This window comes from Zootoca vivipara, chromosome Z (genome assembly GCF_963506605.1).
Source record: "Zootoca vivipara chromosome Z, rZooViv1.1, whole genome shotgun sequence".
Classification (NCBI taxonomy): domain Eukaryota; kingdom Metazoa; phylum Chordata; class Lepidosauria; order Squamata; family Lacertidae; genus Zootoca; species Zootoca vivipara.
The window spans coordinates 28,500,125-28,525,555 of NC_083294.1; the positions used below are offsets into that span (position 1 = coordinate 28,500,125).

The 25,431-nt window shown below is 43.0% G+C and overlaps 1 protein-coding gene across 2 annotated transcripts in view; it reads left to right on the forward strand.

Annotated features, from left to right (window-relative positions):
* The window catches only part of LOC118084387 (connector enhancer of kinase suppressor of ras 2-like), a 315,789-nt gene that overhangs the window by 275,465 nt on the left and 14,893 nt on the right, over positions 1 to 25,431 (forward strand). For both annotated transcript variants that reach the window (XM_035113863.2, XM_060270182.1), the window contains 3 exons: positions 1,977 to 2,152; positions 10,200 to 10,273; positions 15,444 to 15,515. In XM_035113863.2, the coding sequence (XP_034969754.1) occupies positions 1,977 to 2,152; positions 10,200 to 10,273; positions 15,444 to 15,515 (322 nt within the window). The remainder of the gene's footprint in view (positions 1 to 1,976; positions 2,153 to 10,199; positions 10,274 to 15,443; positions 15,516 to 25,431) is intronic.

A 25,431-nucleotide genomic window follows, 5' to 3' on the forward strand; every position in this document is an offset into this window, starting at 1 on the left:
TTGGTACCTTAGGTTGCAATCCTGTACCCCCTTACATGGAAGTAAGTCTTATTGAACTCAGTGGGACTAACTTCTATGTAGGCATGCATGGGATTGTCCTCTAACTGGTAAATACAGAGGTGTCAAGCAAACAGCAGATACTTCTCGGGAGCATGTTCCAAAGATGAGGCAAAAGGAGTCCTGTCGCTTTCACCACCCACCTTAACATCAGAAGACAAGGACGGCCACAGAAGGTATTCAGATGATCTCAATGAACATAGATGGGAAAAAATGGTTGTTATTAGCTGTCAAGACCCCAAACCTTAAGTTCCAGCTTATATGTTCTTCAGTTCTTCTAAAACTAGCTGGAATGTTGCTTCAAGAAAGGAATAAACTTTTCAGAGCTTAGCTGCTGGATGCCAAAGAAGAAAGGATAGCAATTTAATGTGATCTAAATTCTTGACTCTGCTTCACAGCTGTAGGACAAATATAATTAATATAACAATGTAAACTCAATTTTTCACAGTGAATAGTCTAATGTTTTAATTAAATTTGCCCAAGGAGTTTAAGGGAAAGTGATATGAATATTAGGGGCAGGGGGTCTCTTTCTGGTGACAGAGAAGGAAAGGGAGAATAAAATGTTAAGAGTTATGAAGTCGGATGCACTGAAATGTTGAAAATAAATTGGGCATCCAATATCAGCCTTATGAAGCCAAAGTACTCCTTATGAATTAGACTCAGATTTTATTGAAAAATACTTTTGTTATATGTACACTGAACATTCTTTCTTACTTGGTTAAAAAGAGATCAGACAGAGAAGTCGCAACACTTTTTTAAAAAAAGTTTTTATTAAACAAATTTAACAAACCATACCATCAATCAATATAGCCAATTACATCCCCCCCTTTTTTATACCCTCCCCCTCCTTCCCTCCCAAGACTTCCCTCAGCCCCTGGTTTATTTACACATGTTATTCTTTGCATGTTATAAAATTGTAAATATCCTTGCCTTATCTATGCTATGTTCTACTAATAAATTGTGGGTGTTTATTCAAAACCTGCCAAGGAGTGCAAATCCTTTTGTTGTCTTTTTAAATAGTTTGTAAATAATTCCCATTCTTCTTTGAAATCATGATTGTCCTCTCATAGTTTGTATGTCAACTTTGCCAATTCTGCATAGCTCATCAGTTTTTCTTGCCATTGTTCTTTTGTTGGGGTTTCCTCCTTCTTCCATCCTTGTGCTAACAAGACTCTTGCCGCTGTTGTAATATACATGAATAAGTCTTTGCTTTCTTTGGCAGGTCTTGTCCTAAAATCCCTAACAAAAATGCTTCTGGTTTTTTAATAAATGTTCTTTTAAACATTTTTTTCAATTCATTATATATCATCTCCTAAATTTTTGGATCTTCTCTACATTCCCACTACATATGGTAAAAGGTACCTTCTTTTTCTTTACATTTCCAACATTTATTTAACCTGGTTTTGTACATTTTTGCAATTTTTACTGGTGTAATATACTATCTATACATCATTTTCATATACGGTAATTTTCTTTCAAAAGAGAACAATCTGTAAATTTTAAGTCTACTTTCCACAATTTTTCCCAGTCCTCAGATTGTATATTATGTCTTTAAAGAGAGATGCTTCCAGAAATGTCAGAGATTGTTGAGAGATTACTTGATGGCAGACAGTGTTGCAATAAAATTTGTATATCAGCAGAAATTAGCACCAAAATGCCAATGAATTAATAATGAGGATTAGGGAAACCAAAGCATGTACATTGATTTGGAAATGTGGCAGGCTGCCCTTTGCACCCTATAAACACCATGAATCAGATGGATAAAATGCTGAAAGGATTTTGCAATTGCATATGAATGTCCCCCTTATTTAAAAGGGTTCTGCTGAGAATCCTGTATCATGTTTATCAGCCACCTTTATGGATTACACTTGCCCTCCCTTCTGTTTTTGGAAGTTCTCATGTTCTCGTTTCCATTCAAGGAGGTTCGCTGAACAACAGCAGCAGACGAAGGATCTCCTGCAAAGACTTGGGACATGGAGATTGCGAGGGTTGGTTGTGGAAGAAGAAGGATGCCAAAGGTTACTTCACCCAGAAGTGGAAAAAATACTGGTTCGTCCTGAAGGACTCTTCCCTCTACTGGTACACTAACCAGAATGTGAGTACCTACCACAATGCAGAAAAGAAAAACCCCAAAATGAATATATGGGCAGAGAGATTCGGTTGCTTACCTTTAGGGTTCATACACACTTGCTCTTGTTCCGCTGCTTTCCATCCAGGAAAAACTGCTCTTTAGCACTCAATCGGAGCGAATGGCAATTCAGATTGATGTTTGCTCCGATTTAACACTAAAGAGCAGGTTTTCCCTGGGAACGGAGCAAGACAAGCAGAAACCTACTTAGACCTATGCCAAGAAAGCATGGATCAAGTGGGAATGCTGAGCCCCGTGCTTTCCAGCCCTCGGAGGAGAAGAAAAAATGAGGTGCACTCTAAGCTGTTGCTGTGTGTGTAGACAGGTTCATCATACTCATATATGCTATTGTTGATCTCAGTTCTCAGAGTGTTCGTCCTGATGTTGCAAAAATGGCACCATCATTGCAGAAGTTGGGGATACCAGCAGGCTTGGGGAAGCCCCAAAGCTGGCAGAAGTACAAAAATATTTGAAGGGTGGGCTCTGAAGGGGAGTTGTTACCCCAAAGAGGTCAGTGAGGACTGAGCATGCATTTTGATGAGGGGGTGCTGATCATTCTAAGGAGGAAAAATGAAACTAAGGGAGATTTGGAAATGGAATGAAATATCCTGGCTGCAATCCTGGACAATGTCAACGATGCTTGTGTTCATTTAGAACTCAGTTCCATCGTGCTTCTACACTGATCTGCAAATAGAAAACAAAATCATGAGAATGTGTATTTAAATATGTGGCTTTGAACATATTTTCTCACGCAATACATATTTACGTTCTGTCCTAAAATACATTTTTGGTACACTTTTTGAGCAGAGAGCTGCATCCCAAGACTTGGGAGAATCATGAAATCTAAAGGATAATTAGATTCCTCTCTGCACATTACCAGTAGTCAGGGTCCAGGGTGTGCTGGTTCAGGTCAGTTGACATCAGAATTTGCAGACTGAATTGCTGAAGCCTCCCTAACAGGAACACTCTATGCAGCAACATTTTTGTTGCTTACAATGGTTAACTGTGAAAATTCTCCATACAGGAATGGACTCAGACCCTGCTAAACAATGCATGCAGGAAGTAGTGTGAGAGTTGGGTATATGTGCACATGTATGCATACATTAGAATAGCTCTGATGACCAAGATCCTTCCAATTTGCCAATCTAAATGTTACTTCCCATGCATCTTCGCAGATCAGTGTGTGGGCCTGCATTTAACTGCACATAGAGGATTTCCGCATTTTTAAATGAGTAGCCTAAGTGTAAGTTAGTTCAGTGAGTGATGCATGGTGGCACTGGTGCTTTGTGGAAAGAATCCGTGCTGTTTGTCCACTGTATCTGCTAATACAGCCATGCAAATGCTCCTGAGACCAAATAGCAACTATCAGCATGTCCACACGTCTGCTTGTCCCACCACTTTCCTCCAGGGTCATCCACTGTTTACCACTGAATTGGAACAAACGTCAATTTTATTTTCTGTGGATTGCCGCTTGTTCCAATTCAGCATTAAACAGTAGGTTTACCTGGGGAAAGTGGTGGGCAAAGTGGGAAACCTCTCAGACCCGGGCTTCCTAGGCACAGGACTAGTGTAAGGGGTCATCCATACTTTTGTGTGATCCTGTCCATGTCTACCCAAAAGTGGGGATAGGGGAGAAATTTGGTTCAGTTCACAATATAATGCAAACCTACTTGAATTACACTTCCTGAAACAAACATACTTCTCCTAACTTTGTGATGCAGTTCTCCAACCAAAAGGTAAAGGGACCCCTGACCATTAGGTCCAGTCGTGACCGACTCTGGGGTTGCAGCGCTCATCTCACATTATTGGCCGAGGGAGCCGGCGTACAGCTTCCAGGTCATGTGGCCAGCATGACAAAGCTGCTTCTGGCGAACCAGAGCAGCATACGGAAACGTTGTTTACCTTCCCACTATAGCGGTACCTATTTATCTACTTGCACTTTGACATGCTTTCGAACTGCTACCGTAGGTGGGCAGGAGCTGGGACCAAGCAATGGGAGCTCACCGCACTGCGGTGATTCGAACCGCCGACCTTCTGATCGGCAAGCCCTAGGCTCAGTGGTTTAACCCACACCACCACCCTCATCCCAAAACCAACCCAAAACCATCTACCAAATGCAGATATTAGTGTGGGAGATTATTTCAGCCCAGCCATCCTCACCTGCCCTACACCTGATGTCATATATGATGTTGATATGAAGCAGGTAAAGAGCATGATCCCTACAGATCCCGGCTTTGCAGGCACTGCCAATCAGCTGGTGGTTGGTGTTTGCAATGTGCTGTGTCTTTATGTGGGCAGTTTGATTTCAAACCATTCAGGCAAAGGAAAACAGGTCACCTGATGTCATTGTGGTGTCAGCCAGTCAGAATTGGTCCTCAGGGGATGAAGAATGTAAGAACCAGGCCCATTGGTCATATGCAGTTCCCCAAATAAGCTCATGGCTGGAGTGAAATTTGGGCTTGAACATCCTGATTTATCAGGCTGCAGTCTTTTATAGACTTATCTGGGAGTCAATTTCACGGAACACAGCAGGACTTACTTTTGGGTAAACATCCATAAGATGCATGGTGTGTTGTCTTCTTTTTTAGTCACCAAACTGTACCAGCTCTCAATGAGAGGGCAGTGAATGAGTAAATGAATTTGTCTTGAGTAAAATAAAAATAAGGGAGAGGGGAATATCAAGGTAAAATTGTATTTCCATATGGAAAGCTTAGACTTTTATTGGGTAATTCCATACCAGCTACTTGATTATTAATGAGGTACCTGGCGTTGTGATCACTCAGCAAAGATAGTTAGCTGTTGCGACGAAAGTTCCTTCACTTTCAGTCTTATAACTTCGACCTCTCAATTATTAAAAGCACTAACAGGGATTTCTGAGGTAACTCAAACCTCCCACTTATCCCTCTAGCCTTTCTTTAAACCCTCTAGCACTTGTGGGTTTTCAAAAATAAAAGAGAGTCCTCTTCCAGCCTAAACGTGACCTATATAGACTTGGGGCTATAAGTAAGACTGTTCCTATGTGTACTCAGATAAGGGTTTTCACTTCACTAGAAACTCCCTCACTGTAAAGCTAGCCTCCTTCCTGAGGTAACTATTATCATTCAGAACCTGTCTCCTCCTTTAGCCCCCCTCCTTTTCTTGGTGCACTCTCAGCCACAAACTAACCTTCCTCCTCTAAAAGGCAGTTTTGACAGTTTAAAAGAGTTCCCCACCAACTGGGTTCCTGGATACCTTAGCTGGAAAATGAAATAGACGATTACTGGTATGACACTTTAAAGATGGATATTTATTGGCTTGAATCTTAATGGTTGCTTTCTGGTAACATTGGTACAAACTTAATTTCACAGGTAACATTCTTGGTAATCAAATAACAGAATACCTATCAACTACCCCATCTACTCTAAATCTACCTTCTCCACAACCACACAAGCTCCCACACAAAACCGCCAACTGACATAACGGTTCCCCTTTCCATTTAAACCCCATGCAGGCCACGCCTCCCATGGAATGTTGCTGTCAGTTAACCAGGAGTCTGGGTTAACCCTTCGATAGGTCGGTTGCGAAACAAAAACATAACATAACCATTTCAAATCCGCTGTCTTCTGTTTCAGCTTGTACCACTGCAGCCAGAGATTATTCTCAGATTAAAGTGGGCAATAACAGCACCTGCTCCATAGTGTGAACAATAGCTTTTCTGAGATGCCTGCACATACAGAGTGTGAGCAAAAATCACATTAAACAAAAGTAAATATGTGTTACTTGAATACTTCAATGGGAAATTAACAGCTCTTGATGCCAAAAGACAGGCTTATATTTGGGTTCTCCGTTCTAATGGTTAAGAGGATGTCAGCCAGCCATTAAAGCAGCTGTCTATCTTACGATGAACACAGGAAGCTTCCTTATACCGAATCAGATTCTGGAAACTTTTGCGTGGGAAGCAGGTGTTCTAACCCAAGGTTAAGGAACCTGATTTGGCAAGTGGGATAGATTCTTACCTCCCCTGCCCATCATGAGCCTCTTTGAAATCAATTTATGGGTGCAGTCCAAATTCAAACTACAGCTGCTAATTTCCCCCCTTTCAGGTTTGGAACCATTGCGGGTGGTTCAGGGAAAACAGCTCTGTGGACCATACTATGGCTTGTACTAGGCCTAGTTAGGTCTGTGGGTTGGAAGTTCCCTGTCCCTAGACTTAGGGTGACACCGGATTGGGTTATGACTTGGCCACGAAGCTTACTAGTTGACCTTGGGCCATCACAATCTCTCTGTCTAACCTGCTTCATAGGGTTGTTGTAAAGATAAAATGGGGAATGTGTGTGGAGGAAACCATGCATGCTGCTCTGAAGTAAATGCAGTAAGTGTTGCCTTTGCCCAACTCCCTTTCAATCTGAGCTTCAGGAAAGGGACAATGTAATCACTGCCAGGGGTCCCAGCTGCTGACTCCCATCTGCAAGCCAAGACCCAAGTGGAAGAGAGCAAGCAGCTGAGGCACAAACAGCCTATGATGCAAGAATACTGTGATTCGATCTTCCAACATTGAAAAAACTGGAGCCTATTCAAATGTTCGAGGCAAGGAGACCAGAATGGTGAGGAGTCTGGAAAATGAGTCCTATGAGGGGTGGTTGAAAGAGCCAGTGTATGTTTAGCCTGGAGAAGAGAGAATGAAGTGGAGTCGTGCTATTTCAAATCAAATACCTGAAGGGCAGTCACACAGAAGATTTAGCAGACTGGGTCTCTATTGCTGCAGGGGGTAGGATGTTTTGAACCTCAGGAGGACTTGTGGGAGTGGTTGGGTACAGGGATACCAAAGAAGGATGTCAAAAACATCAGAGGGATCAGTTCAAGTGTTTTATTAAAGAAAGGTGTAGACTTACAGCAAAGATGTCTGCCAGATTTTACAAACGTGGGACAGACACCGCAGCAAGAAGACAGCTTGTCCACACCCAAGCAAATGATGTTCATACATTCATTATAAACAAAGCATCATATATCACTTTGTCCAGGACTTCCCATCATTGCACCTGACTAGATGAAGGCATAGGTGGCACATACCCAAATCTTTCAGATAGTCTCCCTTTCTGGGCCAGAGTCCAGCACCCCAAGCTCCATAGATAAGGGCAACATCAAAGCAAGCCAATTAGCTTATATCAAAGCAAGTAAATATAAACATCTATGAGCTCATTCTTACAAGAGCTACCAATTAATTGTGGGGTTATCTTGACTACCAAAATGGCATTCCCACAGATTCCGGAACAGTTCACCTTTGGATCAACACACAAGACTACAACCAATCAGAGGATATTGCAGGGAAGCAAATGCCTGCTAAAAATTAGGAGAAACTTCCTAGTAGTAGAGTTATTCATAAGTGAAGCAGACTGCCTTGGGGGATTGGTGGGAGAAGGCTCACCTTTTCTGGAGGTATTTTCCAGTCTGGGGTGAGTGTGGCCTGTCTTTAAGAGACATGCTTAAACTATAATACCGCAGAAGCTCTCCTTTTTGGGTACAGTTCCCTCCACATCTCAGTAGGTGTCTTAGTCTAACCTATGTAGCAAGTCCTAGCTGCTCTGCTGAGTTGTTGACCTGTTGTACACAAATATAGCTGTGGATGTTTTCCAGATTCCTGCACCTTCCTAGTATTAGGGTTGAAAGGTTTCCTCACATAGTGAATACCTTTCCAAACCCACTGGAAACTAAAAAGTCAATCAAATTTGTAAGAGTGTTGGTGAAGGCGAGCAAAGCCAACTGAGAGTGAAGGCAGTGCTCTCTGGAGCAGTCAGACAGTCAATTCCCCACAGTTTGGCCAGGGGTCACATAGTGGACAAGTTGACATCAGAATGCTACACAGCATGGTACTGTCTTATTATACGTTTGAATGAACAAGGTAGACAACAGGCAGTTTCCTACAGCATATAAAATATTTTGGCTGGTTTGATTTATGATATTGTACTTTTTTGTTATATTGGATATTCTAGATCCTCTCCTTTTTATATTATTATTATTATTATTATTATTAATTCATACCCTGCCCATATGGCTGGGTTTCCCCAGCTACTCTGGGTGGCTTCCAACAGAAATATTAAAATACACTAATTTCTTAAAGATTAAAAGCTTCCCTAAACAGGGCTGCCTTCAGATGTCCTCTAAAAGCCTGGTTGTTTTTTTTCTTTTTGACATCTGGTGGGAGGGCGTTCCACAGGGCGGGTGCCACTACCGAGAAGGCCCTCTGCCTGGTTCCCTGTAACTTGGCTTCTCGCAGCGAGGGAACCGCCAGAAGGCCCTCGGCACTGGACCTCAGTGTCCGGGCAGAGCGATGGAGGTGGAGATGCTCCTTCAGGTATACTGGACCGAGGCCGTTTAGGGCTTTAAAGGTCAGCACCAACACTTTGAATTGTGCTTGGAAACGTACTGGGAGTCAATGCAGGTCTTTCAAGACCGGTGTTATGTGGTCTCGGCAGCTGCTCCCAGTCACCAGTCTAGCTGCCGCATTCTGGATTAATTGTAGTTTCTGGGTCACCTTCAAAGGTAGCCCCACGTAGAGCGCATTGCAGTAGTCCAAGTGAGAGATAACTAGAGCATGCACCACTGGCGAGACAGTCTGCGGGCAGGTAGGGTCTCAGCCTGCGTACCAGATGGAGCTGATAAACAGCTGCCCTGGATACAGAATTAACCTGCGCCTCCATGGACAGCTGTGAGTCCAAAATGACTCCCAGGCTGCGCACCTGGTCCTTAAGGGGCACAGTTACCCCATTCAGGACCAGGGAGTCCCCCACACCTTCCCGCCTCCTGTCCCCCACAAACAGTACTTCTGTCTTGTCAGGATTCAACCTCAATCTGTTAGCCGCCATCCAACCTCCAACCGCCTCCAGACACTCACCGCCTTCACTGGTTCTGATTAGAAGAGAGGTAGAGCTGGGTATCATCCGCATACTGATGAACACCCAGTCCAAACCCCTTGATGATCTCTCCCAGCGGCTGCATATAGATGTTAAAAAGCATGGGGGAGAGGACAGAACCCTGAGGCACCCCACAAGTGAGAGCCCAGGGGGTCTGAGCACTCATCCCCCACCACCACTTTCTGAACACGGCCCAGGAGGAAGGAGCAGAACCACTGTATGACAGTGCCCCCAGCTCCCAACACCTCTAGGCGGTCCAAAAGGATGTTATGGTTGATGGTGTCAAAAGCCGCTGAGAGATCCAGCAGAACTAGGAAGCAGCTCTCACCTTTGTCCCTAGCCTGCCGGAGATCATCGACCAGTGCAACCAAGGCAGTTTCAGTCCCATGATGAGGCCTGAATCCCGACTGGAAGGGATCCAAATGTGTTATATAACATGGCTGTATTCTGCACTGCAACATTTTTATTAAGGAGGGAGAAGTTGTATATGTGTTATTGTTTAACATTCAAGAAGCAAAAAAATTGATAAATGTAATAATTTATGCAGCCACTCAGATTTGGCAGTGTGATCACTGAGGGCAAATTCTGTTAATTTTAAGTGAGAATAATGCTTCCCAAACCAATGAACACTTTCGACTGAATTGCTGAAACAAAAACAAAAATATTGCTAAATGTTTGAATGTACGAAAATATCCAGAAAACCAGTAACTGTCTTTGGCTCGCCATTAATGAAAACTCCTTTACCTTAACCTCCTTGGAGAAAATTTGAGATACAAATTTAAATATAAAATAAAATAAAATCTGGTTTTGATTGTGGCATAAGCTAGAACTTTACTGCAGAAGAACTTTACTTCACAAAGCACTATCCGTCACACAAAGGGTGGAAAAAAATACCACAGTGCAAATGTTTGAGAAGCACTAAGTTATTAATAGTTTCGAACTTGCTGTCTACCACTGAAAGTGCTCATATTTAAAGGTCATCCGCAAACAGATTCATTATTAACCGTAGCTTTTTGCTCAGTGATCTGGCAACTCAGTTTCTAGGATAACGAGAGGGAATGGAATCTCCTCTCTCAACCTTTTGCTCTTTGCCAATTGTATTTCTTCTCTTTCTTTCATGATAGGATGAAAAAGCAGAAGGATTCATCAGTTTGCCAGAGTTCAGGATAGACAGAGCCATTGAGTGCAGGAGGAAACAGTAAGTATGAGTCAAAAGAGCCTGCAAATGAAAGAGCCAATCCATGCAGAGAATGGGGGTGAAAAAAAGTTACCTGCTGGGAAATTTTAAATTCAGTTAAAACTTACAGTTTGTTCATAAGCAATGGGCTAAGAGGAGGGCTAGAAGGAGATGGGGGTCAAGCCCCTTCAGCAATATTATATGTTGGGTTGGATCCTCAGATCCCAAAAAATGGGAACATCAGAAGCTTCTTCACATCTTCGGCACATCTAACTTAGTAAAGTCTTCAGAAAACAGCTCTCCAGGGTTTCAGGCACAAGAAACCTTCCAAATGCATTGTCCAGCAGAATAGAACTCAAAAAAGAAAATTCTCAGAAATGTCGGCCCAGCAGTTTCCATGCCTGGCACCCAAATAAGATCTTCTAAGACTACATTCACATTAGACATTCAAAGCCCTAACATACCACTTTAAAGAGGCATCACTCCCCCCGCCCCGGGAAATTCTGGGATATGTAGTATGGTATGGTAAGAGTTGTTAGGGTGCCCCCTACGGTCCTCTGCATTGCCTAGGAAGAGGAATTGATTGTTAAACCACCCTGGGAATCGTAGCTCTGTGAGGGGAATAGGCGTCTCCCAACAACTCTCAGATCTCTTAACAAACTACAGTTCCCAGAATTCTTGGTGGAAGCTGTGACTGTTTAAAAGTGGTATCATAATGGCTTAAATGTATGGTAACAGATGGGGCCTGTGGAACTTGTTGTTTTATGGTGAATTGTGGGTAAGCATGTTAGCAGCATCTAGAAATCGGTTAACATTTTGGAGACCAGATTTGTCACTACTTTGTATTGGTTTTTCATCTGATGTAATGACCTGTGTTTCATACACAAGTAAACATTCATTCACTCACTGATTTGGTAGCACATCAAAGGGAGAGAAATAGGTCACTGCACAGGCCTAAAGGCAAAGCAGAGAGAAAATCTGCAAGAATCACTCTTCTGCCTCTGGCAGCCAGAAATCTCAGGACCAGAAATCCAACTTCCCTAGATAGCAGGATAATCTCTTGGGAGCTGCAGCTTTGCAAGATGTTTAACAACCCACACAAATCAAATAGTAACAATAACATGGTTGCTGCACCCCATTTTTGCAGTGTAGCTTAGAAAAAGAAAGGAAGATGCAGCAGTCAGACCACACTGCATCAGAACGTTGTCACAAAAGCACAATTGGTCGCCAGTATTGCAAATGAGTTTTTCCCAGTACATGTGGAACTAACATAAAAGGATGGCAAGATTAGGGGTTTGCTACTACCCACCAATAAAATTTTAAAATCACTTTGCAAACCACAGTCGAGAAAGAGGGCCAGGGTGGGAGCATGAGAGAATCTAAAATAAAATTAAAAGTCTGCATATACTGTATAAAGAAAAAAGAAGCATCATCAGCTGGCATTAACAGTAAGAATGGTCCATTGATCCCAACTTGAACACAAGCAACATAGGCAGTTCATATGCCCCGATGGGTTTCAGAATGAGACTGACAAATACAAGCTATGCTTTCGAGTGTGACATCTTCAGACCACTGGGTAATAGATGGTGGGTGTTCATCCTTCCAGCCTTGCAGTACAAATCTCTTTGCAGACACAGGGGCTTGCAGGGTCCACTTTTGCTGTTGATCTGTTAGTCCCCGCACCATAGGAATATGATTTAAGAGTGAGAGAATTCCTGGCTTCCACACACAACCTCTTTTATGTTACAAGGTCCCATTGAGGGTCCTTTTTCTGATGGGGGCAGCACTGGGACTACATATCTAACACTGATCTGTTAGTATACCTGTACTTCTCAAATGTTGTGTTCTCAACATACATTCATTAGGTTGGTGATATTGCACTCGCAGGATCAGGCACATGAAAATCCAGGGCTGGCCCAAAGGAGCAACTTACACTAAGGTTACCAGATGTCCCTGTTTCCCGGGGACAGTCCCCCAGATTTACAAATCAGTACCCTGACAAAATCCATCTATTTAGTAGGAAGTTGAAAAGTGTCCCCAGATTCATTGAAAAAAATCTGGTAACCTAAACTTACACCCACTCTGGTGCAAGGACCTAACCACACTCCTGGTGGCAGCTTGTTTCCCCCCTATTCTTTCTCAGAGCAATTGCACTTCAAAGAGCATTGCTTTGTGCAGCTCAAACAAACAGCAGACGTCTGCCATCTAGTGCACACGGTCAGGATATTCCATTCTTTTTAAGACTTGCCCTTCCTTTGTTGTCTGTTCTTTAAGGATGGACAGATAAGCCTAATTCCACTCCGCGTCAGCTTCACATGTGCTCACTCATCAGTCCATTCTCTCCCATTTTGACATAGAATTGTAGATTTGGAAGGGACCACAAGTGTCATCTAGTCCAACCCCCTGAAATGCAAGAATCTTTAGCCCAACGTGGGACTCGAACCTTGAGATTAAGAATCTCCTGCTCAACTGACTGGAGCTATCCCTTCTGCAACTTTTTTCTTTTCTTTTTTTTAAAAAAACCTGCACAGAAATCTACATTATTTAATAAATAAATTTACATATTTATCTTTTTTCAAAATACACATTTTAATAACACATATTGAAACAATCATTTGGGCTTCAGAACCACCTTGGAGCATTTGGGAAGTGTGGGAGCTGGCGAACAACCAAGTTCTGATCCAAGCATTTAGTTTGAAAAATGTCAATCACATCCATTCCAATTAGAATGTTTTTTACTAATGGTGGGGGGAGTTTAGCAGGTTATTGTCCATATCCTTTCATTACCATAAACAATATAGAAAGTTGATCCTGAACATGAGACTCTTGCTCTCAGGGTTGTGGGTTTGAGCCCCATGTTGTGCAAAAAATTCCTGCATTGCAGGGGGTTGGACGATGGCCCTTGTGGTCCCTTCCAACTCTATGATTCTATGAGAGTTTAATAGGAACACCTCTTCAGACATGGGAAAGAAGCTCAGAGGAGCCCTTCCTTGTATCTAAAATGCAAACCAACAAGTCATTTGATGCAAGTGCCGATTCCCGGTTTCCTACACTTTCTGCAGACCTGTTCTTCTTTTGTGTGGGCCATCTCCTTGCAGCACATCCAGACACTAAGCAAATAATGAGGAGAAGCCAATAATAGTCCTTAGGAAGCTATTATTGGTTGGCTTCAAAAGAAAGCGCCATTGAGTTGTGTGCTCACACGCGGGCTGCCTTTCATGTTGCCAGTCTTATTCAAGTAAGCCCACTTCACCACAGGGAGGACTTGTGGGATATATCTGGATTTGGGAAGCATGCGCTGTGCAGCGAAAGCTGTATGAGGAAGAAATGTCAGCAGGACGAAGGTCTCTTTGATGGCCGAGGACACACAATGACAAGGCTGGGGTGCCTTTTCTTGGCTAGCTTCGAAGGACAGAGATCAGAACATCAGCTAGCTGCTCATTTACTCTTCTAATTCCATCACAATTGCATCTCCATTGCTTTGTAAATCCCTGCCACTTTGAAATGCATCAGTCTTGGCAAAATGCCTGTGATTGGCAAAATGCTTAAAGATACAGAAACCTGGGCTCCAAACTCATTTATTTAGAATATCACCCCATCCTTATCACACCTATCCATGTAGCACTTGCTTTTGCATTCCTACAGAGCCAATTGTGTAGTGAGCCATTTTTCAGCTCACTCACCAGTGAGGACCAATGGCTCAGACATAGCTTTTTAGTTCTGTCCCCTACCTGCAAATGCCATCAGAGAGCTATAGTGCCAGGGAATGCAAGCTAGAGAGGTGGGGGGGCGGGAGGACCAAAAAACTGCTGTGCGAACAGCAACTGGCTGCTTTGAAAGGGTTTTCCAGTTCATTTCCTAAAAGGTCACACGTTGGAGGGTGTTACATGTAAAGTTGGCAGTGACCTGGTCTGATGAGTTAATAATAAAAATGCAGGAAACCAGTTCTTTGAATGCCATCCTAAGGCATTTAATAAGAGAGTGTTATGAAAGAGGAATTAGTCAGTGACGCATCCTGGACTTTGAGTTAGGAACAAAAAGAGCCCTGCTAAAATATCCTTTGTTCAAAAAGAGGAGGTAGAGAGTGGCAGGTGTTAGTTTCACTGCTTAGTGCCTCTCTCATACTTTTATTTCTAGTAAGGTAAAGGTAAAGGGACCCCTGACCATTAGGTCCAGTCATGACCGACTCTGGGGTTGCACGCTCATCTCGCTTTATTGGCCGAGGGAGCCAGCGTACAGCTTCCAGGTCATGTGGCCAGCATGACAAAGCCGCTTCTGGCGAACCAGAGCACTGCACGGAAACGCCGTTTACCTTCCCGCCGGAGCGGTGCCTATTTTTCTACTTGCACTTTGACATGCTTTCGAACTGCTAGGTTGGCAGGAGTCAACTTATAGTACTTCTTCTGGGAGTCCTTTATTTTGTAGGCTTTAAGACTGCACTTCTATCATCACCATTAGTGTTTATATCATTTGTTAGACACCTGATAAAAAGTCTCAAGGCATCTTACCATGCAAAATAAGCATAAGATTAAAAACAAGTGCTAAAAATAATAATGGGGAAATTGTAAAAGCTACAGACAGAAGCTTCCCTTGCCTCCCTCCAACCCACATACACCTGATCACAATCCCCTAGAAAAAAGGTTAACTATCAAATGCCTATTAACAACACATCCCAAGGGGGCACAGGACACCACAGGCTGTGTTTGGGGCATTGCACTGAACCTGGACTGTGTCTGTCCCCTGAAGCATGTGACCAGGGAGATGCAAATTGCATGGTGATTTCAATAAAACTGCCAGAAAGGATGCATCTCTTGGGTTGTTTTCCTTTTTTAAAAAAGAAAAAAAACCCTTTAATTGTTGGCATAGATTGACTGCGCATGGATATAAAAAGAAAAAAAATGGTACCATTCCACATAAATTAATATTATGGGCAGGGTATCCACTGTATCCTCTGAGAGGTGGGACTCAAGATGAAATTCCTGAAGACAAAGAGCTAAAGTCCTGACTTCTTCTTCATCTGTTTATTAAGTTCTAATCTGGGAAAGAACTTGGCATCATATTCAAAGGGAACTTAACACAGGATTCTCAGAATATCGGTTTCCCTAGGTAACTTGCTGTTAAAGTTCAACTCCCCAAATACCTTCTAAACTTCAAGACAGTTATGTTTTCCCTCTTTCTGCTTTCCTCACAGTGCTTTCAAAGCTTGCCACCCCAAAATTAAGAGTTTCTACTTTGCTACTGACTGCCTGGAAGAAATGAATAGGTAAGAAACATTGATATTATACTAGAGTAATTTTATTCTGATGTATTCAGAGCAGCAGACAAAAGAACGTTACTGTTTCCTCCTCCGTGTGTGCTGAGATTTCCATGGCTCTCAACAGGCCGAATGTGATTGTGTAGTTGCATTGTGTACTTGACTTACATAAACACTTGCTTAAACTTATCTGGGTCCCATTGATCGAAGCTCCTAATGCTTCCAGCTGTGTGAATAGTATTTTTAAATGCAAATACACTGGTACCTTGGTACTCGAATCAGCTTGGCTCCTGAACAAATCGGCTCCTGAATGTCGCAAACCCGGAAGTAAGTGTTCCGGTTTGCGAACACTTTTCGGAAGCCGGATGTCTGACAGCAGCCAATCAGAAGCCGCACCTTGGTTTTTGAATGGTTTCAGGAGTCGAACGGACTCCTGGAATGGATTAAGTTCAAGAACCAAGGTACCACTGTAATAAAATAATTTTTAGGCACCTGATTGAAGACATCAAGAAGAGGTGGCAAGAATACACAGAGGAATTATACCAGAAAGATATGGAGGTCTCGTACACCTCAGGTAGTGTGGTTGCTGACCTTGAGCCAGACATCTTGGAGAGTGAAGTCAAATGGGCCTTAGAAAGCATTGCTAATAACAAGGCCAGTGGAAGTGATGATATTCCAGCTGAACTGTTTAAAATTTTAAAAGATGATGCTGTTAAGGTGCTACACCCAATATGCCAGCAAGTTTGGAAAACTCAGCAATGGCCAGAGGATTGGAGAAGATCAGTCTACATCCCAATTCCAAAGAAGGGCAGTGCCAAAGAATGCTGCAACTACCGCACAATTGCGCTCATTTCACACGCTAGCAAGGTTATGCTTAAAATTCTACAAGGCAGGCTTAGGCAGTATGTGGACCGAGAACTCCCAGAAGTGCAAGCTGGATTTCGAAAGGGCAGAGGAACCAGAGACCAAATAGCAAACATGCGCTGGATTATGGAGAAAGCTAGAGAGTTCCAGAAAACGTCTACTTCTGCTTCATTGACTATGCAAAAGCCTTTGACTGTGTCGACCACAGCAAACTATGGCAAGTTCTTAAAGAAATGGGAGTGCCTGATCACCTCATCTGTCTCCTGAGAAATCTCTATGTGGGACAAGAAGCTACAGTTAGAACTGGATATGGAACAACTGATTGGTTCAAAATTGGGAAAGGAGTACGACAAGGTTGTATATTGTCTCCCTGCTTATTTAACTTATATGCAGAATTCATCATGCGAAAGGCTGGACTAGATGAATCCCAAGCCGGAATTAAGATTGCTGGAAGAAATATCAACAACCTCAGATATGCAGATGACACAACCTTGATGGCAGAAAGCGAGGAGGAATTAAAGAACCTTTTAATGAGGGTGAAAGAGGAGAGCGCAAAATATGGTCTGAAGCTCAACATCAAAAAGACCAAGATCATGGCCACTGGTCCCATCACCTCCTGGCAAATAGAAGGGGAAGAAATGGAGGCAGTGAGAGATTTTACTTTCTTGGGCTCCTTGATCACTGCAGATGGTGACAGCAGTCACGAAATTAAAAGACGCCTGCTTCTTGGGAGAAAAGCAATGACAAACCTAGACAGCATCTTAAAAAGCAGAGACATCACCTTGCCTACAAAGGTCCGTATAGTTAAAGCTATGGTTTTCCCAGTAGTGATGTATGGAAGTGAGAGCTGGACCATAAAGAAGGCTGATCGCCGAAGAATTGATGCTTTTGAATTATGGTGCTGGAGGAGACTCTTGAGAGTCCCATGGACTGCAAGAAGATCAAACCTATCCATTCTTAAGGAAATCAGCCCTGAGTGCTCCCTGGAAGGACAGATCGTGAAGCTGAGGCTCCAATACTTTGGCCACCTCATGAGAAGAGAAGAATCCTTGGAAAAGACCCTGATGATGGGAAAGATTGAGGGCACTAGGAGAAGGGGACGACAGAGGACAAGATGGTTGGACAGTGTTCTCGAAGCTACGAACATGAGTTTGACCAAACTGCGGGAGGCAGTGCGAGACAGGAGTGCCTGGCGTGCTATGGTCCATGGGGTCACGAAGAGTCGGACACGACTAAACGACTAAACAACAACAACAACAAGGCACCTGATTGGCCACTGTGACATCAGTATGCTGGACTGGATGAGCAATGGCCTCATTCAGCCTGTCTCTTCTTATGTTCTTATGACCCCTTTGGTATTTTCCAGCAGGGAGCTTCTTATGTTCTTAGGAGTGTGCATCCACGTTAAAAAAAAAAAAAAAACTGGCCTCAAAATTGCAGTGTATGATTTGCTGGAAGGCTTGAGCTATATCTGCACTGAGCACAAGTCATGAAAGGATTAAATACCAACGAGTGGGGACTCGCTGGCAAATCACATAGTTGTTCCAATGAACCCTTCCTGCTGTTCTGACTGTTGCAGACAGAGTTTGGTTTGCAAAATTAATGCTGTCATGCTGCTTTGTCAGGTCTGCACAAGCACACTGATGTTCTCTGCAATGAATTAGTCATGAAATTAATGCATTTGTTTCTAGTTTGCCTCGGTCACTCAGTGCCTTGTGCAGAGAGACAAATAGCACAAACCACAAATAGGTTTGGAAATGAGAGATCCTTCCTGGAGTAACACTCTTCACGCAATTATTACACTTGAATAAATCAGCAAAGATTGTGATTCTTGTCGCAGCTTAAAGAAAAATCAAAACGGGAGACTTTTTTTTTAAAAAAAAACAGAGTGCAGGGGTTTCCCACATTCATCCCAAGTAAAGAAGAGCAGCAAGTTATTAGCACTTTAAATTACCTCCTACGGATAGCGTGCTAAAGAAGACATCAGAGGACACTTAGCTGGAGGAGGAGGAGGAAGAGGCTTTGGCTCCCATTGCTATTTGGGCACCATTGCTATTCTAAGCACCTCTTTTTAAGAAAAATAGCACTGCTGCCCATTCTGCCTTCAGCTAAGACTAAAGAAAAGCCTTGGTGGGAAGGCTGCAATTTTGAAACAGGAGATGTGAGCTGTTGAGAAGATTGGAAAGAAAATACACTTTAAAAAATAATAATCAAGCTTTGGAACAACATTTAACTAATTTTGAAAACCGTTCTTGCTGTTGTTGTCATTATTGTTATTATTACCGTCTTCTAAGCTACAAGTTTGTACTAGGACATTTCCCTATCAACACCTAGGGGTATCTGTTCATAGTGGTGCCTCCTTTCAGCTTGGAATTGTAGGCACGTACAGACCTTCGTTTGCTGGTTTTGCCTGGATAGCCAGACCAGAGGGAGCATGTTCTCTATGTCCTTCTTCCCAAGAGCCAAGCAGTACTGCTTATTAGTTCCCGGAAGTAAGGCCTGCCCAGGCAATATGATAGCCAGTTGAAGCCAGTATATGAATGGGCCTGGGGACAAGGCTAGCTCCTTCCTCTCCACTATCACGTGGGGGGAACAAACCAGGCTCTCTGCTATGTGGAGCCACCAGGACTTGTAGAACTGCACAGACTTTTAGTTTCTGTGAGTTCTGATTTCAATATGGGCATATGAATGTCTCTTAAGTGGTAGGTGCCATTGCTGTACTAGTGTACCAAATTGGACACAGTGGGTTAACTTGTGGTGGGCGTTATTTTCTATAAATGCATGTGCAAAATGGTAAATGTTGTGATATCGCAGCCCTAAGGGAAACCAATTCAAGATCAAGATATCTTAATTTTCTTTATTATTTATGTATGTGTTTGCAAATAACAACCCTGAGTTATTTCCACTGCAGGCTGAGTGATCATCACTGCTTTCCTGCAAAGGTTTTTATAAGTGTATCTGGATTTACAGGAAATTTTTGTACACTATCCATGGCCCTTTGAGACTTGCATTGCTGGCAGGAGGGCTGCCTTTCTGAATGTGTAGCTTTCCCCCTACTGAGAGGCATAAAAGGTTTTGCAAAACGGAAGGCTGTTAGGAGAGATCATGTGAAATCATTTATGTTATATCCAGGGTAACTTCCCCAAAATAAGACTACTGGGCACCATGTTCAAAATCTGCTTTGGGATTGTTCCCGACTTCCAAGAATTCATACAGATAGACAGGTCCTCTGCATCTCTGGGGAAAGCCGGGGCTCACTGCAGCTGACCCTAGCATTCAGCTTTTTAAAATAAAATTTTGAGCCTGGTATTGAGTAGCACCAAGCCAGGTAGATACAACTTCCATCCTTGATGCCTCTGATCTCTGCTTCCAATGTAACGTCATCAGTCCCCAGAGGCATTTTGAGAAAATGAAGATAGTGGCAGCTGTAGCCTCCTGACCTAGAGGGACAACTTGCATATTGCCCCAAAAAATAGGACCTAGATTTCTTCATATTCCGGGTTTTAACCCCAGCATCTCCAGACAGGGCTGGGAGAGACTCATGCCTGAAACGCTAAAGAACTGCTTCCAGTCAGTTGTGATCTGAGTCTGTATTAAGGCAGTTTCCTACATTCCTATATATAGTCGGGAACACTGTGAATAGGAGACCTATGTGCCTGCTCAGTCGGTTTTAGGAAAGGGTCATAGCTCAGTGCTGGAGCATATGCTTTTGATTCAGAAGTCACAGGTTCAATCCCTGGCATCTCCAGGTAGGGCTGGGAATGCCCCTTGTCAAAAAACCCTGGAAAGCCACTTTCAGCCAGGGTAAACGATACTGAGCTCTATGAACCAGTGACCTGATTCTGCATAAGGTAGCTTCCTGTGTTCTTTTGCTGCCTAGGTGCTCACTGTTGTTGTTTTTTGTTTGTTTTTTGTGTGTGTATTCAATTTTATTGATAGTTTTCAACATAGAGAATACAATAAAAGCCAAACCAATCTAAGAGAGATAGATGGGGAAGAAACCAAAAAGGAAGAGAGGGAGAAATAGTGAAAAGTAAAAGGAAAGAAGTAGTAGAAGATAATAATAATACTGTTAAGAGTTTTGAGGCATTATTATTATTATTTCTCTCTTTTCAAATTTTATTTTATTTATTCAAGTTCTGAACCACCTTTCATCATTCAAGATCTGAGGATGGCTTATCACAATTATACCTTAACCCTTATTCCGCACTCAGAAGAGGGAACCCTCTCAGCTCTCGCCCAGGTGCTCACTGCTGATGGACAAATTCAAGTCCCCTCCTGCTCTCCCTCCTTTGGGTTTTTTTTTTATCTTTCAACTGCTTACAGACCAGACAGCCCTCCCAACTGCAGGACACCTTCCGGCAAAGGACTGTCATGGCTGCTATAATTTGGGTGGATGCTTGCCAGTACCTGGGTTGGCAGAGTAGGAGGAGGCTGGAGCAGCTGCCATCTATCAGTTCCATCTGTCCTCACCCACTCCTCTGCTGCTGCTTACCACCACCTGTCCCTACCGCTGTCTGCTGCTTTGCACCTCCACGTGGCACACTTGTTTGATCGGTGTGTGGCTAGGGGGTGACATGATGGAGATTATGAATAAGGTGTGATGAAAGCGGGTAGGGAGAAGTTTTTTTCTTCCCTCTCGTAGTATTCAGACCTGGTGCTATCCAGTGGAACTGAATGTTTGGGAGCTTCAGGGCAGACAAAAATAACAGCCCACATTGGGATACATTTCCACAACATGTAGTGATGGCCACCAACCTGGATGGCTTTGAAAGAGGATTAGCCTGATTCCCTGTGAATTTGACTATTCATGGCTACTAGCAACAATGCCCATAGTTCTGCCTGCACTTTTGGAGGCAATATGCATGCACACCATAGGCATATTTGGCTACCTTGAGGACAGGATTCTGGATTAGATGGGCCTTTGACCTGATGTAGCAAGGCTTTTCTTAGGTTCCTATCAGACTCAGAAAACAGCTGTGGGCACTTTGCCCAGGACATCCTCAAACCAGGTGGTGATCCAGATTTTTTTAACCTTGCATGTAAAAATGTAAACAGTGAATGGGACAAACAGCTATTGGGGAAACAGGTGTATCTTACAGGTTCATCAGAGCTATAACTGATTGTGGCTTCATGTTGACTATAAATTATTCTAATGGAATACCCAGTCAGCGCACACAAAAACTAGTCATACTGTGCTTCGTGTGCCAGGATATTCCTTTCAACAGGGTTGCCCCATTTGGTCTGTACCTTTAGCATCAGAGACCTGTGGACTTGCTAGGTGCTAAAGTTGCATTTTGAACATGTGACGGATGTTGCATGGGTATTGTGAGTGTTTGTGAGTGCACACCTGGCTTCCTGTTTATTTAAGGCCTTATCAGCAATTTCCTCAGAACAAGATGAAAGCAAAATGTAACTGTAGATCAGAAATAAAACTGGACAGTGTGCAAAACAATAATAAAACTTAACAGTCAAGGTTCATGAAAGCTTCGGTGCTGTCACTGAGAAGGCCTGCTTCTTCTGCATTGTGACCATGTCAGTATCATGGAACAGCCAGCATGTTTTCCTTTGAAGATCTTAAATATCATTTTGGTCTATACAGTGGTACCTCGAGTTACAAATGCCTCAGGTTACAAACACTTCAGGCTACAAACTCCACTAACCTGGAAGAGTTACCTTGAGTTGAGAACTTTGCCCCAGGATGAGAACGGAAATCGTGAGCCGGTGGCGCAGTAGCAGCAAGAGGTCCCATTAGCGAAACCACGCTTCTAGTTAAGAACAGTTTCAGGTTAAGAACGGACCTCCGGAACAAATTAAGTTCGTAGCTAGAGGTACCACTGTACTGCAAAGGTGGTCAGCTAGGTATCATGCTCCTAAGTTGTTCAGGGCCTTAAATGTCAGAAACAAAAGCTTGTGTTTGGCTCAGTAGCTAATAGACAGCCCATGCATATTTTTCAACACCAGCATAAAATGTGTAAATCAGAGTGTCTTCCTATTAAGCACCCTAGCAACAGAGTATTGCACTAGCTGCAGCTTCCACACCATGCACAAGGGTAGCTCCACATATACTGCATTACAGTAGTCTACTATTTCTCTAAATGAGGATTTTCCATAGAAAGTGTGAAAAGCTTAGTGTTGGCACTAAGGCAAGGGGTTATACTGGCTTTGGATAGGGAAAAAAAGTTAATAGGATGAAAAGAGGTGTGTGTTTTTCATCAAAGTCCATTAAGCAGGTGGAAGGCATGCACACAAAAACATGAATTGTTATGGTTCACTTCTCAGCTGCTAAGCTGTCCTCGGCTTATTCCTCTGTTGCTGGCTTGACAAACCTAAGCAGGCACCGCATGAAATGAGATCAGCAAAATCATGTCAAATTATCAAATCAGAGAAAACACATAGAACATCTCTCCTGTCGGTGATCTTCATTTACTTTTTTTTTAAATGCCACAACAGTGAGAGATGCAGCAGTGGGGAAGGCAGACTGCAAAGACTTTATATGTTTGGAAGGAACACGCCTGTTATTCCCGCTTGCAGTGGCAGCTAACTCACTGTGTATACATTTTCTTCTTGATGAAAATCTTAAGAAATGAGTATCTGCCAAGCTCCTTGAGACATTATGGCCTGGATCAGGACAATATCTCTCCCTGAATCAGCTGTTGGCGGTGACTTTGACCCTGCTTTCTGCAGGGATGAGCTGCATGTGGGGAACTCATTTGTGCTGCCCATCCACCTGCATCTATAGGTGCCCCACACATGACCTCACATAGGATGTCAGGTGTGTGGCAGGTGGGCGTGAAGTGGGGGAAGCAATCTTGCAGGCCAAATTTGGCCCAAAGTTCCTTTCTCATGTTTTACAAATAAGGAACAGGAGGTGCAGAGATGGCCTCCAAGCCATGGTGCCCTGATCCTAGATCACAAGCCTGACATGTAAGAGTCTCCTCAGTGATCTTTTCCTGGGTGCATGCCTAGGGCTGATTTGGATGTTTGGCAAGCTTATTTGTGATCAGCTGGTGATCAGCCATTCATTTTTCATGTTGAGCGTCTGTTTTAGGAAGTGTTCAGAACAGACAATATTGTTACATGTTCTCTTTTAAAACCACCCAAGCAGTCTTAATAAGCTTTCCTACTATACTATTTGCAGGGTGGTGTGGGGAGAAGAGTTTTGTTGTAATTTTATTCCAAGCCTTCATTCTACTGCAGTTCTATCCTTTTGCAAAGCAGTTACAGCCACGTGAGCGCCCCTGTTTTGAGGTGCTTTCTAGAGATAGAGCTGCCTAACATTATAAATGGTGGGTCACGCACTGTTTGCAAACCATATTGGCCTTCCGTAATGTGATTTATAAATAATGTTTTGACATCAAATTGTCCTTCTGCGCTGAATCCCTTGCTGTTAAATCATTCCCGCCCGCCCCCTGCCGCAGCATAACAATATAGGGGATCCAAAGTAAATCAAATGAGGTTTTAATAAGAAATGCCCTCCTGCATATAAAGGAAAATGCATCAGGAACAACAACCGGAAAAGACTCAGAAAATATGTATTCGTTTTAAAATGTTGGACTGGCGTTCCTGGTAAGAGTGGCTGTTAAAAACCCTTCATATGGCATCCGTGTGGTACACCAGAACTCCAGTGAAGCTGAATGTTGGAAGATTCGTGACAATTCCAATTCCTTTTGGAATGAGTCCAGAAATATGCATGACAGATGTCAAAGCTTAGGGTGAAAAGGCGTGTCATCAGCATTTGATGAAAATTATACTGTACAATGAATGTACATCTGTGGGAAGGCTATTCCACAGCTTAAGTAAGAGCTGTCTCTCTCTCAGGCTGCCACCCTCCCCAACATTTTTTTTAGGGTGGCAGAACTACCAAGAAGGCCCCCTCTGCCAGTTTTAACACCCAAGAGGGTCTGTAGAGAATGAGGTGATCTTTCAGATATTTCGGGTCTAAGTTACTTAAGACTTAGGCATAGGCTATACTTAAGGCATAGCTATGGAGGGGCTAGCTGGGGGCATCATTGAAGTTCCCAACCTGTGTATGCAGATGTGAAGGGGTTGCCAAAGTGGGTCTTTGAATAAAGCCTATTTTTGCCCCTGCTTTAAACATTGTGAACACTTTGAATTGGGCCTGGAAACAAACTGTGCAGCTGTTTTTAAAACAGAGGTTATGCAAGTGATGAATGTTTAAATGAAACGGGTTTGAACAACTTCAATTCAGGGTGATGTTCATTGTGTTGAGAGACATCCTTGCTGCTATTAATGAAAATCACCATTGCATGGAATATAGAGTGGGAGAGGAGGTGAATAATTATGTCATTGGGGTACCAGCCAGGACAAAATATGAATTAGCAAATGAAGGATGCAAGGCTATTTTAGCAAAATCCCCATCTTTACATGGGGATTTAATAGCTTATACAGAAAATCTGTTCAGGCCTCAAATGAATAAAAGGAGGTTTCTATAATTGGTCCAAGGAAGTTTGTCCTCAGGAGGGCTGTAAGTCTAATTCTAAATGTTACTAATTCTCATCTCACCAGCATCACAACTCCAGGCATCTGAAACTGTTCCTGCCCCATTCCAGAAAGAGAGACAGAATTTCGTTTTCAGATTATTGCAATTCTCTTCTTTTTCGATTTGCCCCCAAGGGATAAATGTGACACAGTCCAGTTGCCTTGTCTCTTCCGGCTTTTATTGTAAAGGAAAGGAACCTAGGAAGAAGCACAGATGAGTTAGGCCACTAGCTCAGCATCTAGTTGAGAATTGGGGAAAGGTCGTAACTTCCCAGTATCTCTAGGTAAAACTGGTAGTGTCCCTAGCATACAAAGAGGGAAGAAAGGGAATGAGTATTGAAACTGTAGCATCTGATTGAGATTCAGGCACTGAAGAACTTCAAGTTTATAATGCTGGGGGAGGTTTTGATCGCTTGTTCCGATATATGAAAAAATAATGAAGAGCAACACTCTACGCCATCACTGTCAATGAGCATTTCTTTGAGCTTAAAAGACAAGTGCAAACCACAGGAGGATCAAAATCCTCTTCTTTTACGCTTCTAGCATACAAGCTTCACTC